Source organism: Sprattus sprattus (assembly GCF_963457725.1).
Source record: "Sprattus sprattus genome assembly, chromosome: 4".
Classification (NCBI taxonomy): Eukaryota; Metazoa; Chordata; class Actinopteri; order Clupeiformes; family Clupeidae; genus Sprattus; species Sprattus sprattus.
Window position 1 is genome coordinate 1,331,648 of NC_137923.1, and position 22,055 is coordinate 1,353,702.

The following is a 22,055-nucleotide window of genomic DNA, read 5'->3' on the forward strand; positions in this document are numbered from 1 at the left end:
TGTCACTGCCACTTTTTAGACAATTTTAATAATCCCACAATGTTTTATAATATGTACATAGAAAATACTCAACGGAATTTCAAATCATAATTGATATATTTCAGTAATAATGATTTCCTTCACTCTGTATACAGTAGATATTGCAAATGTAATGCACTTAAATTGACTTCTTCCTGACAGAAACCTATTATTTCAATGTGTGCTCAGTTCAATTTGCAAGTATTTGCATTGAAACAAATGAGGGCAATTGTGGTCTCTCACTCAGAGAAACTCTGAGCTTAGAGAGCAGGAATACAGGAAAAGGCCCTCGATTACCGTTCATCTCTTTTAGCATTCACTTTATAATTTGTCAATCAGTATCAAATTAGTTATTTTAAATCATTTAGCAGTGTATAGTAAATGTATTTGTATGCCTCATCTAAGTATACAGTAAATGTGTTAGAAAACTGCCTGTAGTTATTGTTTGTCCTTTCCTGTACCGCCTTGTAGCCTTTGTATTGCCTCGATTTCAGTGACTAAAAAGACAAGTCAGTGTCACTAATCGGTTCCCATTTAGTCTAAGGAATAATTTCTCTGAGTGAAACTGGATTCAGATGCAAAGTAAATGTTGGAGAATTACATGTATGCAGTACACAGATGCACGTTAAAGACTGAGACATACATCCTTAGTCTGATAGCTGAGGCCTGGTGTGGGACTGTATCTGGAAATCTCCTGAAGGATCGGAAAATGTATTGAATTCAGTTTATTTCCCTTCCATGGTTTGCAATAACGCCCCCTTGTGTCAAGACGCTGCCATGACTACAACTGCAGATCAAACCAAATGGTCAAAAAAATTACCACATTCAACTGACCAAAAGCCTTGTTAAGGGAAATCAAAAAATAATGTTGTTTGCTCAATCTCCTATGAATCATAATCTAACTATCATTAAGCTTCAGAAATGTGATGGAATTACACCAAAAGATTCTTGAAAGAGTTGACAAAGAATGGACAATGCTTTCTATCTCACCCAAATATATTCTGTAGTCTGCAAAACAGGTCCTTGCACTGGAGGAGTTCATAACAGACTTCTCATAGACGATTCATATACAATATACTGAATAACAAAAAAGACATTACCAATACAAACAATGCATCTGTATGCATTCTGTGCGATATGCAAGCATGTAAAAGTGCTGACCCAGATATTCATTAAGACAGAATGAGACAGTGAGAGAATTAAAGAGGCCTGTCTTTTTTTTTTGTAAGTTTGTCATAAAAAGGTGCTTTAATATAACATGTCATAGTTTGGAAGAAATCTTTGCCACAAACCATGAATCATTTCACCATAAAAACATACTGCAAACACTGCACAGATCCTCCCCTTCCACAGTCACAAACAACTCCAACGTTCCCGCTGTTGACTCCTCCACTGGCACATGCCATGAAGGGAATACCCAGAAAGCATGTGAACACCCCTTAAGTACATAAAGAAAGCTTTAAAAAAAAAAATCACCATTTTGAGGACACAGGAAAAAAAATACTGTGGCTTAAAAGTCCCTGCATGAGGAGAAAACCTGTGGTGAAGAACAGCCGAACTTCCAAACAAATATAAATAAGTGACATGGAACTAAAGATAACATACAAAGTGCTTGCAATAATCTGGAGGAAGAGAGCCACTGAGAGAGAGAGAGAGAGAGAGAGAGAGAAAGAAAGAAAGAAAGAGAGAAAGAGAAAGAGAAAGAGGAAGAGAGGCCTGGCTGACACTGGGGTCGTAGTCCTCCTGCCTCTACTGATTGCTCGTGGCCATCAGTGAGGACAGGAGAGCAGCTCTACATCAGGCTCCTGGCCACAGGAGGGAAGTCTGTACCAAAGGAAAACAGAGGCATCAACAACAGCAGCAGGAAAGGATTGGGTACGCAACATTCCAATCTAGTACAACAGTGGGGAACTCCATCCCCTCTTGAATGTCGGAACAGATAAAAAGAAGAAGAGGAGGCAGACAAAGAGGGTAAGGGGGGGGAAAAAACAAAGCAACACGTCCAGTGAAGTGACAGCCAGCAGCAACATGGAAAACTCAGGGGACTAAGTGATAGCGAGAACGACGAGGGCAAGAGAGAACCAGAGAGAGGGGAAGGGGAGACAAGAGAACTTGCTGCCTGTGACTTCCAGCAGACCGAGCACACAGGCCCTGTATCCACTCCTCTTAGGCACTATGGTAGGGGGGAGAGCCTGCCCAGCACTCAGGCCAGACCACATGGGGCCGCAGGGTGAAGCTGCTGAGGAAAGCCAAGCTGAACTACACTCAGCCAGGCCCTCCCTACTAACCCAGCCTTTATCGTCCGCCACGGGCCTGGAGCTCCCACGTGGTCTGGACTGATACGGATCAACATGGCCGCCGAGGGGGCCCGCGCTATACTGCGCGCTGGTGGCCACCACAGGGCCGCATGTAGAGTACTGTACAGTAGCAGCACTGGGAGGGGTTTAAAAACAGGAACAAATCTGATTGGCTCAATACACTGTTGCTTTAAAAAAATAAAATTAAATAAAAATTATAATTAAAAGAAAGGAAGCAAAACAAAACTTAACAGTAAATACAGGATGATATGAGAAATGAAAGGGAAACATTTGTAGTTGTGCACTGCGCTGTGATAGTCACCTCCTAGTGTTCAAACTCTACATTGCGGTCTCAAACCGTGCACTGTAAAGCATAAAAGCATGTAGGCCATTTTCCCCCAAAGGCTTTGAAACAAAACGTCAAAAATACTTAAATCCAATTCTACAAAAATATACATAACATTAGATCTTGATGAAGAAAACAATTTGGATATTGCGTTCCCCGGAAACTTGGCCAGTGAACGCCAGCTGAAGCTTTCCATCTTCAGATGTGGATTACACACACCTGACCTACAGGTGATCCATTCCCAAAATCGAGCCTTTGTTAATGCGGAGGTGTTTCGCCTGAGAAAGCATCAGCTGGAATACCAGCCATTGGCACAGCACATCTCACATCCGGCCCCCTCAAGCTCCACTTGGCTGTTTTTCCCTTTTAAAAGATGTGGAATAAACAGCCACAATAAAACATCACAAATGCAAATGAATTCCCTCGCACCTGCTTATAAGAACAGACAAAATCCTATGATAATCAACAGTAAATCCACCTCTATATAAATGGCTAGAGCTAGCGCAAACAAAAGAGAAACCTAGAATAGGATGGAGAACATACAGCTTTGTTTTCCATGTTTCAGACGTAAAAATCTTGGGCTTCAATTAACAGTGTTGTGTGAATAGAAAGATCCTGACCTATCTCCGTTGTAAAGCATATCGTTTCATTTAAAAGATTAGAGTTCTCTGTAAATATGCCACGTACAAAAATGTATTTTTTACTACCGTAAAAAGGACAATCAAAAAAGGCACTTGCTTTGATAATAAAAGAAATTCTGCCCCACAGTCCTTTAATAACCACTGGAGACTGCATAGCAACAATACAAGGTCCCGGTCAGAGTCAGGACTTCCTCTTTTCCCAGAGAAGGAGCAGGTTGTTGTCGTCGTCATTTTGTGTGTGTGTGTGTTTCTTCTTGTTGTTTTTTGGTTGATAATGAGCACTTGAGAAAATAAGAAAATCTTATCTCCTTTTTTCATTAAAAAAAAAAAAAAAAAACAAGTCTGTTTGTGTGTCGGTGTGTGTGTTGCCCAGTTTTCGAAAGAAGAGCTGCAGACAGGTGTTACTGCAGACGTACCGTGCCATAAGGGCCACAGTGACCGTGTCCATCTGTAAGGGGGGGGTGGGGGAGCACACACACACACACACACACACCAGACGGTAGTCAGACAGCAGATGTCGGTAGCGGTGCTGTTCAGCGGGAGACAACTCTGGGCGGGCCCGTGGAGGGGCGCAGTGGTGGTCTCTGCTGGAACCGGCCCGAAGGCTACCTGCCCCTCAAGTTCTCCAGGACGCCGTACACTTCCTCCTCCTTACTGAGTCCCTCAAAGAAAGGCAGCAGATCCAGCAGCTCTGTGTCGGTCATGTCGTCAAACCACGACTGCACAGGCACCTGTACCACAAGCAAACCACGCAGGAATAGAAATGGGTCATGCTCATTACGACTTCTTTCTCATTTCCCACAAAACATGTATATTTCTTTTTTTACAAATAATCTCAAAATAATTGCAGAGCCACAAAATGCTTCTAGAGCTGCTTCACTGAAAGCCCACAGTGCACACCTGCATGGGTAAATGGGTCACATCCCAAGGAGTACAGGTATTACTGCAAAGCATGTCGGATTTATAAAACCGCATATTCAGTGAATATATCATACAATAGCATCTGCCAATACAATATCATCTGCCAATACAATAGCATCAAGGCCAAGACAACCCACCGCATTTTCGGGATGGAAAATGTAGGATGCTGGCGAGTTATCCAGAATGATGACGTTTCTGAGCTCTCTACCCAGGCGGCTGAGGTCTTTGACGTAGTTGCCCCGGTGGAAGACACAGGACTCCCGGAAGAGCCGTGCGTTGAACACACCCCACTGGTCCAGCAGGTCTGCCACAGGGTCAGCGTACTGTACAGGGGTGAGAGGTTAGAGGTCAGGGGGCAAGTTATATTCAGGTCTCTACAGAGTGCCTCATGTTAGACTACGATCTTCTGCAAAACAACCCTCCCCAAATAGGTTATGGAGGAGGGGGGGGGGGGGGGGGGGGGGGCGTGCTGGGACCCTGGAGTCAGCAAGATGAGAGAGTAATGTTGTCCATACAATTGAACTACAAAAAAAAAATAAGTATCTCCTGAAAGTAAAGAGAGTAAGTGTGAAGCAGTCCTTTATGAGAAAGACAGCTTTGCAGAAGAAAGAAATCTACTCCTAAGCACAAGTCACTACAGCGGACTACAAAGAGGACAACCAAAAATGTGCAGTCTACTCAATGACGGGATTACTTTGCCTTATACGAGATGACAAAGAAAAAACTGTAAATTCTCAGCACCATAACTAACACAGCAGGGCTATGTGACAACACGACTAGAGCAACTACCACAGCCATACAGCTAAAGCTCGGCTACTGTCTGGCTACATTACCAAAGCAAGGGGCACAATGACTTTGAATGTCACCGTTACCATAGAAACACTTACCCATGCCAACTAAAAACACTGGCACGCAGAGAAACAGGGGGGAAGGAGAGATTAGGCTAGCAAACACACTTCCAGAGAAAGACCCTGCCATGCAAACAGCTGCTAGGGCTCAGACAGGCATTAGAGCCTGAGCCAGTGACACTGCGTTAGGCAATGCGTTTGAGTCTCGTCATGTTACAGTTTCAGCCTTCTCAGAAGAGACAGACACCTCCAGTCTCACAGGGTTAAATGTGCATGTAGTGTGGTGGGCAAACCTTGGCTAGACTGGCTGTAAAGAGGACACACTCAAACAGCTCCCCCATCTTCTGCAGGAACTCGTCTACGTAAGGTCTCTTCAGCACGTACACCTGTGAAGAGAAGACAACAGGGCATAACTCAGAGTGAGCCTCGGGTACGACTGGTATCTCCAGTATCACATATCTCATCTCATTCCAGCAACAACATGAGGAGGAAACCACCAGGGGGCAAAAACTTCATCTGTCTATGCCCGAATCAGTCCTAGTCCTAGAAATGTCTGTACTTCCCCACGAAGACGAGAAGCCAACACCCGGTGCAAGTAATCAGGAATAGGCCACCCAGGATATGCACAGCCTATCCTGGATTACTTGAACCAGGTCAGGGCCTGTGCAAGTAGCCCCACTGCAGCTGCAGATGCCTGGGCACGGGCTCAGAGAAAACCACAGTAGCAGAGGTCCAGTCTGGCTTCAGACCAGGGGCTGAAGATAAAATGTGCAGGTCTCTCGCCAACCACACTCGCTGGGCAAACATAAAGCCACCTGCGCCACGGTTACCTGATGAACAGTGCCATCGATCTCCACCGGAACAATGAAGTCAGCATTGCTGATGGGCTGCAAGACAAGAGCAGGAGAGCAGGAGGCGCATGAGAATGAGATTAGAAATGCTCACTAGAAGCAACACAGAGTTTACACAACGAGTCTACAATGATCTTAGTCTGGGAAGTCCCGCCCCACTTCTTCCGGCCAAATTGATTTTGCCTCAGAACTGGGTCTGGCCAAGTATGGATACCCGTTCATTTCAAGATTTCCACAATCCTTGGAGCCAATCACAAACTGGCTTTTGGCTACCTGGCGCGCCATTGGCGGATTTAAACTTACCACGGCTACGTTACAAATTCTACTGCACGGAGAGTTTTTAAACATTGGACATGGTGGCCGCCGAAGCACCGCAAAACTTCGATAAGGCAAGTTTTCTTTGAAAACAGAACAGAAACTTGCCCTGGAACAATTCATACAGAAAAAATATGTGTTTGCTTTATTACCGATCGTTGTATTGTTGTATAGTATCGTTGGTCTGATTGGTTAAAGGCGTGTCCAATTACGTGAGTGAAGTGGATCGCTGATGATAGTTGGCCAGACTAACTGAGCAAATGCAATGCAGTGAAGGGGCAGGGAATTCCCAGACAACAATGATCTACTTTTCGTGTCAAAATGAATTGGTTCAACAGCTGCCAGATGAATGATGTAAATACGAATGAGAAGTCACTGAGAGTGGCCGGGGAAGAGACCATCAGAGGTGCTTGTTTTTTGAAGAGCTCTTCGTTTAGTCGAGTCTATTTCACACGGAGTGCACTTGCACCGCGGTACTGCAAACCGACAGCAGGGGGCATCCTTGCCCTTCCATCATATAATGGCAGGTTTTACAAGCATATTGGTCACCTAATCTGAAGGTCCTTCCATCATGCATTCCTTTAAATGTCACAGCTCTAGTTATACCACACAGTTAAGCGTGGTTGCCTCCTCCACAGCCTGACACCTGTCCACTCCCCTCCTTCCTCCGATTATTCCAAAAGTGGGTAAACAAGGATTGTGACACATTCAGGCAAGTTTAAGAATATGCAGCTAAGGAGCAACTGCGGTCAGCCGTTTCATAGTCTTTCGGCAAAAAATTCCTACTTTCACACACTCTCTCTGTCTCCGTCTGTCTGTTTCTATCTCGCTCTGAAAGAGGGCGAGTAAGTTCAGCCATCCAAACTGTGCTCCATCCTTGCTGGCCCTGTCCTTATCTCCTTCCATCTCCTGCGCTGTCCATCTCGCCCGCTTCTGGGGCGTTAGATGTGCCCTGACTGCCCAGTCACCCTGGATGGAGCCGGGCACACTGAGCGGTGGAATCTGATAGAAATGGGTCATGGTGCGTGGGCCCCGTCATCCGTGAACCACTGATGTTGCTGCTACTGCTACTGCTGCAGCTGCAGCTGCGTGAGAGAGGCCTGTGCAGGGCAGGCTGGGCTGAGGCGGAGTGGGATTGATAAGAGGTGTACTAGGAGGTCTGATGGGCCAAAGAGCCACACACGTCAGTGAGCGGTTACCTTAAATGAGCTGTGCACCAGAGTCTCGTCCAGGTCGATCACTACACACTTCTTGCCATAGTCGTTTATGTTGAGCTCGGAGAGGAGGTATTTCGCTGAAGGCTAGAGAGAGAGAGAGAGAGAGAGAGAGAACGACAAAAGAGAAAGAGAGGTGAGATAAATGTGAGTGTGCAAATGAAGACAGAGAGTGAGAGGTTCTGGTGAGTAATTTAGATTTAGGCTTGCGTTAAAGCAGGACTAATGCGCTGAAGAACTTGAACAAATGTCCCTTACAATCAGGATTGTACATGCAGTGACACAGGGTCTACATTCAAGGCTATGGAGGAGGGCAGGGATCCCCTTCCTCTACATGGAGTTCCCATTCTCCCTGCTATTTAAAACCAGCTGCTGCTTCTAGTCACATGTGAAACACACCAAAAAGCTTATGTTCTGGATCAGTAGTATTAAACTTAGGCCTATGCCCCTAGAAATGTCTTCAGAACAAGTTAGTTCTGCTCAAGGAGTCTGTTTGGAAAAGCACCATTCCACTACTGATCATAACATTCTTGTATACACTTGGAATTGTATATACTTGAAGTTGTACTGTTATACTGAATATCAGATGACTAGTCATCCTACATCTGACCTTGCGAATTTAACAAGTCATACTAATATACGGTATACCAGCACACATTTGCGCTGTGTGACATTTCATAATTCTATAATATGCTTGGCAAACATACAACCCTCAGTACCTATGAACTGCATTAACTCCAGCCTTCCCCTGTAACTGATTACCGAAGAGTGGAGCTTCCCTCCAAACGTCCCTCCCTCTCAGCAGTATGTGCTGCCATCTTGAACACTAAGGTCCTTAAAGCTTGCAAAAGACCACCAGTGGCTCATCATACCTTAATACCTTATACACTGGAACAGCAAGTTTAGTTAGGACTGCACCCTATGGGCAGGAGGAAACTTCACGACTTCCTTGTTAGATTTATTTGCCTGCTTCTCCAGTTAATTGCCATCACCTAAATCCCTGTGGCTAAGTGGATAAACTGGGCTCCGCTCAGCTCCATGGAGAGGGTTGATTAGTAAACCGGAAGTCTAATCAAGGGGTTATCAGTTTAGACGAAGACCTGCTGTTTTCACACCCCTCCCCCCCCAGCCTGTTCCCTTGAAGCAGTACTAGCCCAACTTCCAAACGCTGATCATGGCTAAAATCTCTCCAATCCACCTTTCTTTCACAGGGTTCCTGAGAGCGCACTGCTAATAAAGGCTTTATAAACACTTTATAAAGGCACTTTACTAGTGCACTTTACTGACTGAACTATGTTCAGCATGTACTCCATGCTCCCAGCTTGGAGGAAGAAGAAGAAGAAGAAGCAGAAGGACTATAGCTGGATGGATTGCGATCTTACAGATTCATCAGGCTCATCTTACCTTGGCAAAAAGCCTCAGACCAATTTGGCAGTTGCGCCATGGTATTCAGTCCAAAAATGTGTAACAGATACAGATATAGTATTTCGTATATGGCATCTTCTTCTGGGTGTGTAGTGCAAACATCACTTCAGTTATGCAACAACTCATGAACGTAAAACTAAATATAACAGGAGCCAGCTAAACATTTGTGAGATTATGTTTCCCCCAAATCCAGTTCAGCCATTTATAAAGTATAAGAGTAAGTAAAAGTAGGTATAATACAGTAGCTAAACTAAATAGCCGTCTCAAAAAGCTTCTCATATGTGCATGCACACACATCCGCATGCGCGCACACACACGCGCGCACACACACACACACACACACACACACACACACACACACACACACACACACACACACACACACACACACACACACACACACACACACACACACACACACACACACACACACACGCACAGCATGAAAAAAGAAAAGAAAAATAGGCAATACATACACTGGGGATAGAGATGACCTCAACCTGCTCACACTGGGGCACAGGCAATATGGGGACAGGTGGATGAGAGAAAGAACACACACCAGGACAGAGAAAGAGACATACAGGAAGGAGGTGGACGGAGAAAGAGAGAGAGAAAGAGAAAGAGGAGTGGATGAGAACTACATCGAGTGTAGTAACACACAAAGTAGGCCACACAACAGCGACCATCAACAAGAGCTACAAGAGACTGACTGTATATGACTGTGGACAGACAAAATGTTGACTTTGGATCTGGCCAAAATCCTTCAGACACAACACGTGTAAATGTTGTGTGCTCCAGCACCACACTCTGGAGAGGAAGGAGCTGTAGTATCAGCTTCACTTCACACACACGAATCACAACCTAAACTGTTGGAGCTCAAGGTCACCGGTGGAGCAGCAGGAGCAGAGGTGGTGTGTGTGTGAGAGTGTGTGTGTGTGTGTGTGTGTAAGAGTGTGTGTGTGTGTGTGTAAGTGTGTGTGTGTGTGTGTGTGTGTGTAAGTGTGTGTGTGTGTGTGTGTGTGTGTGTGTGTGTGTGTGTGTGCGTGAATGTAAGAGGGTGTGTGTGTGTGTGTGTGTGTGTGTGTGTGTGTGTGTGTGTGTGTGTGTGGGGTAGGGCAATCTGATCTGCTTACCTTGGGTGGAGCTCCGTTCTCCTCCAGAGGGGGGGGCAGGGCGCTGGTGTTGTTGTTGGTGGCCGGCGGTTCCACATGGTAGCTCCTGAAGCAGCAGAAGAGCGAGCTGAAGATGCTCCGGCGCCGCTGCTTCTTTAAGCTGCTGCTGGACAGCGAGACTGTGGGAGGAGAGCAGCGGGAGGGAAAGAAAAGAAAGGAAGGAGAAAAAGGAAAGAGACGGATTTAGGATGGAAAACAAAAACATGGAAAACATCTCAAACCACATCAGGACGTTCCTGGGATCCCAGCAGTATTCTGAAGGAGATTTTCTAGTGGGATGACTTAATTCTTGTTGAAGTCTAGTTGTAGGATGTCATGCTTGTATGTAAACTGAACATTACAGACAAAGAAGTCATCTAGTGTTCATTCTAGCGCTGATAAAAGTGGATATTTCAGAGCAGGCCAGTTACATTGCCTTAAGGCTGATGTTAGTGGGAAGACAACTGGCTCTGACAACAGACATCTAGAAATGAATGGCAAGCAGAAAGAAAACAATGTGGGGTGGTCTAGTGGGGCATGATTCTGGCGGTCTCCCTCCCTCTCACACACACACACACACACACACACACACACACACAAATACCACTGAACTCTCATTTCAGGTTGGCAGCAGAGAGAACTAAATGTTGCCACTGATGTCAGCAGCAGGGTGGGGGGATTTTAAATTTGGAAAAAAATAGAAAGAGATGGAAAAAAAAAAAGAGAGAAAGAAATTAAATCTCCCACCCCCTTTCCCCACGCAATCCCCATTAAGGCTGCCCAATCGCTCTGCCCTTCAGCCATTGGCTGCCAACTGCACCTCCATTTTAAGCTCCTGCTAATATTTTCCCTCTTTTCCTCTGCTTGCCGTCTGAGTGTGGCGGCACGCACAGAGCGCCTGGGTGGGTGGAGGGGGGGGCAAGAGAGGAGCAAGGGGAAAGGAGGTGCTAGGCAACACGGCAGCCTATGAGAGGGTGCCATTCCCCTCCCGCCCCCTCCAGACGAAGCAGAGGCGCTCCCTAGCAGTCGCGTATGTAGGCGTGCGCACACACACACACACACACACACACACACACACACACACAGCCAAAACCAAAGACCACATGCACATACCCCAATTAAACACACACACACACAGAGGAAAACAGAGACATGCCTCCTGTCAAAACACCACCACATGAATGTTTTTATAGGGAAAACAGACAGAGTCAACAAGGCTTCACGAAGGAAACTTAATTAAAGAAGTACTTTCCAATATAAACCACTGACACTAGTCTGTCCCTCCAGGATTTTGCAAGTTTTCTTGTGCTTTTTCGCCATCAAACTGAGAGAGTATTTTCGTTTTTTTTATATTATAATATTTTTTAGTTTTTTGTTTGTGTTCTTATGGCATTATTACATTTCATTTCACACATTTCTGAGAACTTTCACAACCGTACTTATATGGGAATTTCATCCATACTAAAATGTTATTGAAATTAAGTGTCGTTCCTTGAACTCTCTAAATATTAACAAAAACTTGTGAATTTTAAATAATCAAGAGTAATCCTTTACTGAGAACTGAACATAAAACATGATTTTACAGAGTTCGTTAAACATTCCTGGCCTTACTTTGCAGGTATTCTACTCACTCAAATGAGGCTATCCTTCAATATGCCTATTCAGAAATGGTCTTCTATTCTAAAATGCAATCTCCATGCAGCACAAGCAGCTGAATAACCAGTTGGACGTAACAATATACCTGATGTTTAAAATACAGTTTGAACACTATTTACAATTTCACAAGTGTCTGAAGTGACCACTAAATAAATATAACCCATTTTGTAAAAGTACCCAATTAAAAAGAGGAAATTAAGCGAAGAACATAGCTACTACTCGTGTGAGTTATTAGCATCCAGCTCTGATAAATGCCCTGGTACTTGATATCCCTACTGCCTAGAAAAGCATGTTTGTGGGGATAAGGGTTTATGTAATCCAAAGGGAAGATTGGCATTCTTTCTGGGGCAGAAGCTGGAGACATTGATCAGAGGAGAAGGCAATCAGATACAATCAGAACTGCAGCAGGGTCTTATAGGGGAGAGCACAGCTGTCTCTAAGACTCCTCTCTGGCTTGTCCCTCCCTCTCATTATGGCTGTGTTCAGGGCTTGCAAAATCCAAGGACACTCAAGTTTTATCATTGTGCTTCCAAAATGTAATAACACCCTATCCGACGGGCTATCAGAAATGATATCTCCTTCTCTATTCACCTTTTCTGCTCCTTTGACTCGCTATTTGGAAGAAGACCTCTGAATGAAGTAGTTGTTGACCATGATGGTTTAATCTGTCATGATGGTTTAAGTGTACGCCATAAGGTCGATTTAAGCTTCTGCGTAGAATCAACGCTGAGCTGCACCCTACGCCACAGCCTACGTCGTATCATGACGATCCATGGGGGGGGTTAAAATCCTTTTTGAGCTTTACCAACAACATTTCAAACACAGGATTAAAACGTTGGGTCTTGGGGAAACGCCCCTTCATGCAAACCAGAACCATCCCCCTTTTCCTCCAATGGACATGCATTGCCATGAAGTATCTTGCTCCGCCTATCAAAAATCTTTGGCAGCATGCTAGTAAGCTTAGCCCAGTTAGCTGGATAAATCAAGCTCAACGATGTGTGTCAAACTGAATGCCGATTATTGTAAAACTAAAGTCGGAGATGTCTGTGGCTACACTACAAACATTTCATTTACGATAGCATCACCCAAATTAGTTGGGCAGAATGAGACACAAACTGACTGGAAGACTGGAAAAACAGACGGCCTCTCACTGCAGAGTTGTACTGTGTCAAAGTAATAACTACTGCTATAGAGCAGGGTTTCTCAACTGGTGGGTCATGACTGAAAAGTGGGTCGCGGAATCATTTAGAATGGTGTCTATTTCCCATCAAAACTTCAATGACTACAGAACATATGAGCAGAAGCTTTTATTGTGAAATGCAAGAAGCAGAGTCTTTTCAGTTCTCATGCCCGAATCACATAGGGAAAAGGCAGTTTTAGGAACATTTGTGAGTATTTCAGTCCGAAGTGGCGGGAGAGCTTGGACTTTGAAGCTGTCTACAGGGAATTGTTTAATCTTTATTTTAGAATTCATGATTCTGCTACAAAAGTAAAATGTTAAGCCATTACTGTGGTTATATTGCTGGGTTGCATGGGACTGATATTAGCCAAACTCTATTTAAGCATTGTGGAGTTTAGGTCTAAAACTAGTGGGCTACTTGCAAGCACTCAAACTTGCAAGCACTCAAACTTCTGTCTTTTGGCGGTACTGTTAGTGATTGTGCTGTAAATTTTTGCGGAATTTTCTGACCAAAATCACAGAACTCACCTAGAGTGTGCATAGCCTGGGCGTCTAGTAGGAGTGACAGGTGTGTTTATCCGTCCTTCACAAGACTACATTTCATCACAATTAATTTTTCTACCAAAAGTAAAAAAAAAAAAGACAAAAAGTGGCTAATTGCTCCCTAGTGTTGCTTTAACATCTACCTGATGTAATTCAATTAATCTGCCATGACTGCAGGGACAAAAACAGGCCCTGTGTTTATGGAGCGTTCCATTTACCTCAGAAGTCAAAACTGAGGGCTGGGAATTTTTCTCTCTCTCCTTTCACTCTCTCTTTTACTTTCCCGTAGTTGTTTCTCCCCTCTCTTTCTACCCGTTCCCCTCTTTCTATCCCTCTCTCTATCCCTCTCTCTATCCCTCCCTCCCTCCCTCCATGTCAGATGAGCCCACAACAGCTTTCAGGGGGCTTTCAATCTAATGTGATGCAGGAATTCCAAAACTGGATTTTCATCAGCCAGCTCTTTCCAGGCCATAATGGCCAAAAGACACGCACAACTGTCAACTAAACGTATTTGGTTCACCATTCCTTCATGCCAACTGACCACAGTTGCATCACGGTTTTACCACTACCCAGTACCCTTATATCTCAGAATCTAGAGAAAAAAATAAAAATAAAAAAAGAGTTATTTGAAAGCCTCATTGGCCTGTTATTGTGGATAGAGGACAGATGTGAAGTGCAAGTTGTTTCTTTCCCAGCCTTTCAGCTCGGCACTGGGGCTCGGGCTGAGTTTGGCTCATGCAGTCCTTGGGATATCATTAGTCAGAGGTCTTCAGAGACTGAAATAAACAGTAAACAGAGCTCCATGCTGAAACACAACATGTTGAGCAAAACCTCTGAGAGATACTTGAAAATTCTTGACACCAGGCCACAATTGTAATGTATATGACACGAGCTCAGCAAACGAGAAAGACCTTGAGGCCCAGCTCTGGACTTGCTGGAATGTATGAAACATTCTATCAAACCTCATACATCAATTTCCCATCTTGTTTTCACACTCTCAAATCACATACAAAGAAAAGGAAAATATTCCCCCTTGTCATCAGGCTACTTTGAGTTAAACTTAAATTTCCTTAGAGGCATTGTGTTCATAATTTAAAACAGTTAAAACATTTGATCTCTCAAGAAGGATTCCCTGGTTCCCCTACAAAGACAGCACTGGAGGTCTTCAAGCATAATAAGGGACAAGTCACAGCTCTGAAAGCAAGCGAGAGGCTAAGTGGCAAGAGACAGGTGCACTCACACTTAAAAATGGGAGAGAAGGGTGGACAAAGATAGGCCAGGACCAATCTAGGTGGCGACATGTAGGTCAAATGTCAAAAGTGTGCCATTACAGCATTACCGCTCCCAAAGTCAAAAGTTTTGGCTATATAAAATAAACAAAAATACAAAATGAATTTTAAAAAACAGCACTAAAGCATGGAAAGCATGCTGTTTCTGTCAGATCCTATTGTTTGTTTGTATTGTATCATATTGTCTGCATATATTGTTTGTAATTATTGTAAATATGAGAGAGCTGCAAGATACCAGAGAATTTCCCCACGGGATTAATAAAGTATTTATCTATCTATCTACCTAAACGCAGTTACTGATATGACACAAACCACACGCAAATACACACGGAGCCTCACAGAGCTTAGGAGTTTTTTTGCACTGCACCAAATCCAGCATGGGCTGGCTAATTCGGGGATGGGTGTTTTTTCAGCCTCTAAGCACCACCTCTGCCTGCCAAAAAGCCTGGACAGACTGGTGGGTGGGGTGCTGGCCCTTGACACATCGCACAGAATTGTCTGCTTGTGTAAAACACAAGCACTTCTGAGTGGCCTCTCGTTTCTCACTCTGACCAGAGGGAAAAAAATCTCAGTCGAGGCTGGGGCAAGTATGACCCTAATCAGAAGGATATTAAGAGTCTTTCAAAGTAGCAAAGGCAAAACCACATTTTATTGCACAGCGGATACCAAGTGGGATATTAAGTAAGGCAGCAACACATCCAGAGGGTGTTCCGGTTTTTTTCTGTCTCTGTTTCAGGAGCTCGTCAAAAATGATGTGTACACAGAGGGGTGCCATTTCCTGCACCTCATCACAACACAAACATAAATACAGTCACAGCGCAACTTTGAAGTCTGAAGAACGGTGGGGTGGGTCTCCTACCCTAGCATACTACAACAGGCTTAAGTCATTTTTGGATGGGTAAGTGAGCCTGTAAGAAGAGCCCATACAGCCTAACCCTGACCTCATGCTCCCTGACACCCAATGGGTTACCCTCGATCCTCCGAGGGTGTGCGAGACAGCTTTTAATAGCCCTGCCCCATTAACAGCCACCAGCCAACCAATTACGTGCCACATCCACCAGAGCTGGGCCCACAAGCTGAGCTGCGTAAAGTTTTCTTGACATGTAGGACCACTCCTGAAACAGATCGTAACTGATGCATTAAGGTCATACAGTAAGTGTCTGTAAGTGTGGCACATACCGGTGCGAGCGTCCGCTACAAGCACTATGCGTCTACTGACCATGCATGTAGTGACCCACTTGCTAAGCTCAATAGTCCACACACACAGCAGAAGACTTCTGTAAAACTTTAAAATACTGCCTGGAAATACTGTATCTGTCCAGTGGTTTCAGCCACTGTGGTCCATGGTAGCAATATGCCAACACATCAGGATCGTTAGCTGATAATCCTATTCAGACAAATGAAAGATAAATAAGGGGGACTGACAGAGGTGCAATCCTGCTCCACGCTCTATGATCCTCTGAACTCCCTGGGTCAGCCATGGCATCGGACTGAGAAGGAGCAACCTGCCCTTCCAAGCGTCCACAGTATCAGAGACAGGATCTCTATTATGACACGCTGTCCCTGTTTTAATGGTCATGTCTGCAGGGGCCCTGAGGAGGGAAAAGCACTAGAGAGACCCATCCATCCATCCCAGACAAACATGGAGCCACACTCTTTATCTCTCTCACACACGTCACCAACAGCACTGCCCTCCTCACAGTGAACCCAAACTGACTGACTCTAGAGTGTAAGCACACACACACACACACACACACACACACACACACACACACACACACACACACACACACACACACACACACACACACACACACACACACACAACAGCTCTATGGAAGTCAGGACATTTTTTTTAACCATTTATGTACATCAGTCACTTTGTGTAAAACACCACTGTGCACAGTGAAGCAAGCTGCCTAATGAAGTCTACGTTAAAAAAATCAAAAGACTCTGTTTGCCCTTGCTGATAGGCTTATAGTTTGTCCCAAAACTCAACAGGACGGTTCTTAACTAGGGATGCACCGATCCGATATTTGTATCGGTATCGGTACCGATATTGAAGAAATTTCTAGATCGGGTATCGGTGACAATGGGCCGATCCATATTAAAAAAAAAATTTTTTTTTTTTTTTTTTTTTTTTTAATGTTTATTTTATGTATTTACATCGAGGCTTTGTTTAATTCATATCATGCTCCGGTATCATTGTTTTAAACGGACTGTTATTATATTGAAACACGCACATTCAAAGATTTAGGGTGGCGCGATGGCGGACAATCCAGAGAACAGCCATCAAAAGCCTTCCTGCACGTTAACGTGTATGAAAAACTATCTGTTGATAGTGACGTTGCCTAGCAACGCTGTCTGCTCAGTTAAGTTCGGTGAATAGTGACAAGTTCAGTTCGTCGCCCATCAGTGGCAAAGTAGTTGTGCCTTATACATTTCCAATGCTTAAATCATCATTGTTCGACATGTATGTGAGGCATTGTGTGCGTACATAATGAATGTAAGGGGTTTCATGAAGTTACGACTGTGATAGGTAGGTAGAGTATTATGAGTGCAGGTTGCTATTAGTAGCGATTAGCATGCTAAGCGGAGATTTAGTTAATATGTTCTGATGTTGATTCGCTGTAATAAAGATGGGTTCATCCTGTTAAGATTTTGACTGAATGAGCTATGAATGAGATTCATGTTGCCTAGTGTAATGTCCACAATTATATGTATCGAGTAATGTTAGTTGTGTAATTGTTATCGTGTAGCAATAACTCATGCTAAAATAATTCAGTGCAGTCCCCATTCTCATTGCAGGCACACACTATGTGTACGATCACATGCATCGTCATGTAATGGAAATTGATGAATGCACATTTAAGAGAGATAAAGAATACGGTTTTGGTAATTGTGGGTCTTTTAACAGAGTAGAACCAGCAAATGCATTAACAGGTCACCATGCTGAGCCTCTACAATGTAATGTAAAAGTTGACGCTGGCGGATATATGATTGCTAACTAATATGAACACTAGCCCTAGTTAGAACGTACATTATTTGTGATAATTTTTATCCTATGTTATGAATTGATAGTGATGACTAGACATGATGTTAAGTAGCAAATGAGCAAAAAATGCACCAAGATCTCATGTCATGCACTCCTCTTTTCTCCCTCTCGCACGTGTGGTCACACACATACACACAGTTACCATACTTTCGAGATGTTTTTTTTATATCGGTATCGGATCGGTATCGGCCGATACTAAACCTCAGATATCGGTATCGGTATCGGAGGTGAAAAAAGCGGATCGGTGCATCCCTATTCTTAACTGTGCTGAGGGCTGAGTGTAAATATGCACATATAGTCATATTTGCTCACAACCTTGTACAGGTCAAAACAGCAACACAGTAGCAAGGGTCAGGGGCGGGAATCACAAGGAAATTCACCATTCAATTTATATATTGCTATTGGGTCTTCAAGTGGAATATGAAAACCAACCTGTTTTGTTAGCCAAGAAGCACTATGAAAGGTTTGAGGTTCTTATTAAAACATGCTAATAGTTCAAAATAACTAACTCTTTCTTGACTTATGATGATAAATTAACAAAATAACACAATTCTCAACTTTATTTTTAACCGTTTTTTAAAACATTGGGTAAAATGTAAAGTTGTTCCAACCGTGTGGGGAGAATCTAATAAACCGCGGTCAATCTTGTCAAACACCACTGCCTATCCATGGCTAATTCACTTCATTGGATTGACTGGCTTGCATCCGATCCTCTGGAGCAGTGGATAAACCACTTACAGTCAGGGGCTGATAACACACAGTCCTGGCGCATGGTTGCTGTACTAGAGCCAAAGGTCTGAAGGCTGCCCTCACAACAACGCTGTCAGAAAGACAGGCTGGGCCAGGCTGAGAGCTGCTGATCAGATAGACCGATCTTTCCCTCTATCAATCAGATGAGAATCTGCAGCTACAGGAAAGCACACACACATCCACACACAAAGGCAGATGTGCACAAGGCAGAGGTTATGGCCTGGAAGCAATGTGACACTGAGGCAGACATCTCCACCAGCGCTAACATTCCCACCACTACTGGTCATAACAGCAACTACATGTGGTCATTACTGTTCACTCTGGCCAGGACTGACCGCAGAGTTCAAGGTGTAACTTAAGTAGGCATGTTGCCAAGAATCTGTGAAAAGAACAAGTAGCAGACACATGTTGAAGATTGTTGTTTTTTTAATATATTTACTTTTAAACACAAATATTTGAGGAAAAATTGTACAGGCTAGGCTTGACAACACATGAGAGTTTCGATGTCCTTTTTTATTTAAAACAATTAGCAGTTTAGGTTAACTTTCAAAATGGAACACACCGTATGGAACGAAACTAAAGTAAGACTAATCCCTAAATCGTGGTGTTTAGAAACGAAGAGACGAAAGGTGCTGATATGGGGGGCAATTCCTGTTCCTATACTAGTTCATTACTCGGAGTGACATAGCAGGTGTTAAGAGGATGCTGGCATTTGAGTGCAGCACAACCCTTTTAACAGCTCTAGAAATAGGCAGAGCACACATCACAAACAATGTGGGTGCATACTACCTTAAGAGAAGGTATTTAGACAGGGGAGTTATTGGCAAACCATACACCGACGAAGCTATCAATGAGTAACACATGCGATGTGTCACAACACAAACATTCTACAACCAGAACTTAATCTGGCTGGATGTTGAACAAGAGCGTTTCAGTGGCTACGGCTACAGCAATAATGTTGGACACAATTCCTGATCATTTAAATCGTCTGTCGAACCATGGAATTATACCTAAAGTTAGCCTACTGTTTATGAACAATGACCTATCCGCTTCATGGTTGACATTCGCGAAGTTAAATCACATGTATCTTGCTAACCTAACCTTGGTAAATTACACATTTAAGCAACGACAATAGAATGATCTAGCTAAGTGACAGCAGTATTGTCATTCCACTGCCATTTCCGTAATGAAATACGACGTAATTTATTCATCATACATTCTACAGTCAACATGGATGTTGCGGACTGCAACTGCAGCGACCGATGGCAGCTAACGTTCGAAAATAGGTGAAGTCCCGCCAGTACTGAACATACACCGTTAAATTGACATCCAGAAATTTGCATTCAGTTTAGCACATCTTACGGTGCACGCTCAAGACCGTGACTATCTAAAACTTTGGCTTATCTCACACACTGACATTAGCTGTCAGTGTGATTGAATATTCACGCACATGGAATGAGAATAAATATCACGACTTTCTTACCCTTCTCTTGAGTTGACGATAATATCTCCTCCTCCTTTGGGTTGGTAACCTGCGTAATTATGGACGTGTTGTCCATGGAAACAGGAGGTCAATCCTTCGTGGTTTTCTTATTCTTTTCAGTGTGAGCTATAAGCGAGATGACGTGCTAGTCCCGCAGAAATAAACAGTTTTGAGAAGCTGTGGTCTCCTAGCTAACGGTAGTGGTTGGTGTTAATGGCAGCTAGCCAGCTATTAGCAGCTAACACTCGCACTGTAGCTAGCTATTAACGTTAGCTTTCCTGTGTAGCTAGTTCACGAAAGACCACTGCAACGGCAGCGTTTGACTCGATTTTAATCCGTCAGTACGCAGCATACGTGAGGTGTAACGCATACCGCTAAATATATAAACAAAGTGTAAAATAAATTAAAGTACGCAAAAGACACCTCTCGGGCAAAAACAGGTCCTCAAATGTCCGATGGCTAACATTCGCTAGCTCGCTAATCTATGTACGTTAAACTATTAGCTACAGAGATCTATCTACCAAGCTAGCAGGTTGGCTAGCTACAAGACTATTAGTCAGAATTAATAAATAATGAATATGTCCGTTTAGGAAGCTTTGTTTGCAGTCCAGTTATATCTGAGATTTAGCATGAAGGGTATCCAGCTTCATTAAAGACCCCTTTCAACACAGGATTTTAATCTGTGTTCCCTGTCCAACATGGAGGCTTTAAGTGTTTGGTATTTGCGAGACAGATTTGAAGCAGTGGGCTGAAGAAGGAGGCGGTTTCTAGGAACCCCCTCCCCTCTTATTAAACACAAAAACATTGCATGTGCTGTCCAACACACAGCCTTTGTGAAGTCACCTTGGCCAGTACAAGTTTTCGGTATGAAAGGCTGAAAAACGTCAATTTAGGAGTACTGTACTGTGAAACACAAAATGTTAACAATACAAAATATTAAATAAAACAATAAGGTATGGGCTATACATGTATGCATCCACATATATCTATGTTAAAAAAACAAAGAGGACAGGAAAACAAAGAAGAAGAAACAGAAAAGACCAAAGACTTGGTTATTGAATCATAAAAGCTTTAGGTAGTAACGCGTGGGGGGAATGGTTGTACCAGAGACGTTGGTTTTACGCAGGTACTCCTCTGCTAGACACTTGCACCCCCTGGTGTTTAATTGTTGTGATGCAGCTGGTCTATAACTGGTAAACCTAGGCTACAGGAAACGACTACGGCTACACAACCTCACATCTTCTCGGGTTAATCTGGTTTTGAGATAGGTGTACCTCACTGAGCAGATCGTTTATTATCTTCCACATTATCTTACAATGCAATTTTGCTTATGGGGTTGCTCCTGATCCTTATTAGGCCATCCAATATTGAGCTGTTCTCATTGATAGATAGATAGAAAGATTTATTTATTTATTGATAGGTCCACAGTGGAAAATAGTTGTACAATAACTGTATGCCGGGCTAACGTAACCAGTGGAAAATTGCAATAGCCTAACAGAGAGCAGAGCATCAGACCCAGTAACCTATTCAATTTCCCCTATCGGGAAGAGTTGAAGAACAAAGGAGTCTGTCCACTATTCAGCAACCTGTCACTGAACATGGGTGAATTTGCATTGTAGCATGCTGCACAGCATTTTGTCCCGCATCCCGCATATAATGTCCCACATTTTTATTGGTCATTTATTTTTTAATTGTCAGAATTGAAAACACATGGAAGTGTTCTTTTACATGCCCGGCAAAGTTTCTATTCTTTTTAACAGCGCTATGTCAAAAGCAGCAACCTGGCTCATGCAACAAATGCAACATATAGGCAAGCTTTCAAAAAGCCTGGCTTTCATACAATGACTGAGAAGAGATCAGTGAAGGCAGTCATCAAAAGTAACCATTGGGCCTGTAATGGCCAATGCATGTTGGATGTGCAAAATGTGTGTGCCTTTGGGATGACAAACAACACTGTGCTTATCTTTCATACAGCAAAAGCTGTAGCCTGTCTCTTTTATGGCCAAACTGGTTTGCTCCGGAATCAACTAACACAAAGTAGCCTATAGGTGTTTATTAGCCGAAAGGCAGAA

At 43.6% G+C, this 22,055-nt stretch overlaps 1 protein-coding gene across 2 annotated transcripts; it reads right to left on the bottom strand.

Moving 5' to 3' along the window:
* Window positions 1–1,232: 1,232 nt before the first annotated feature.
* Window positions 1,233–20,676, bottom strand: ctdsplb (CTD (carboxy-terminal domain, RNA polymerase II, polypeptide A) small phosphatase-like b). Of its 2 annotated transcripts, XM_080837533.1 has the most exons (8): window positions 19,984–20,676; window positions 10,010–10,167; window positions 9,353–9,385; window positions 7,437–7,538; window positions 5,902–5,958; window positions 5,365–5,457; window positions 4,361–4,546; window positions 1,233–4,033 (listed from the first exon to the last, which is right to left on the bottom strand). In XM_080837533.1, the coding sequence occupies exons 1-8, from the start codon at window positions 20,057–20,059 to the stop codon at window positions 3,908–3,910; spliced, it is 831 nt and encodes a 276-aa protein (XP_080693659.1). In that variant the 5' UTR covers window positions 20,060–20,676; the 3' UTR covers window positions 1,233–3,907. The 2 variants fall into 2 exon arrangements, with proteins under 2 accessions (XP_080693659.1, XP_080693660.1); XM_080837534.1 differs by lacking the exon at window positions 9,353–9,385.
* Between the last annotated feature and the right edge of the window lie 1,379 nt (window positions 20,677–22,055).

Excerpts from the sequence above, each read along its gene's own strand:
- ctdsplb (XM_080837533.1), bottom strand. The coding sequence starts at position 20,059 with ATGGACAACACGTCCATAATTACGCAGGTTACCAACCCAAAGGAGGAG. Across the intron at positions 7,539-9,352 it reads AGGTCATCTCTATCCCCAGT|CCTTCAGCGAAATACCTCCT; the intron begins GTATGTATTGCC and ends CTCTCTCTCTAG. Across the intron at positions 5,959-7,436 it reads TGGTGCACAGCTCATTTAAG|CCCATCAGCAATGCTGACTT; the intron begins GTAACCGCTCAC and ends CTTGTCTTGCAG.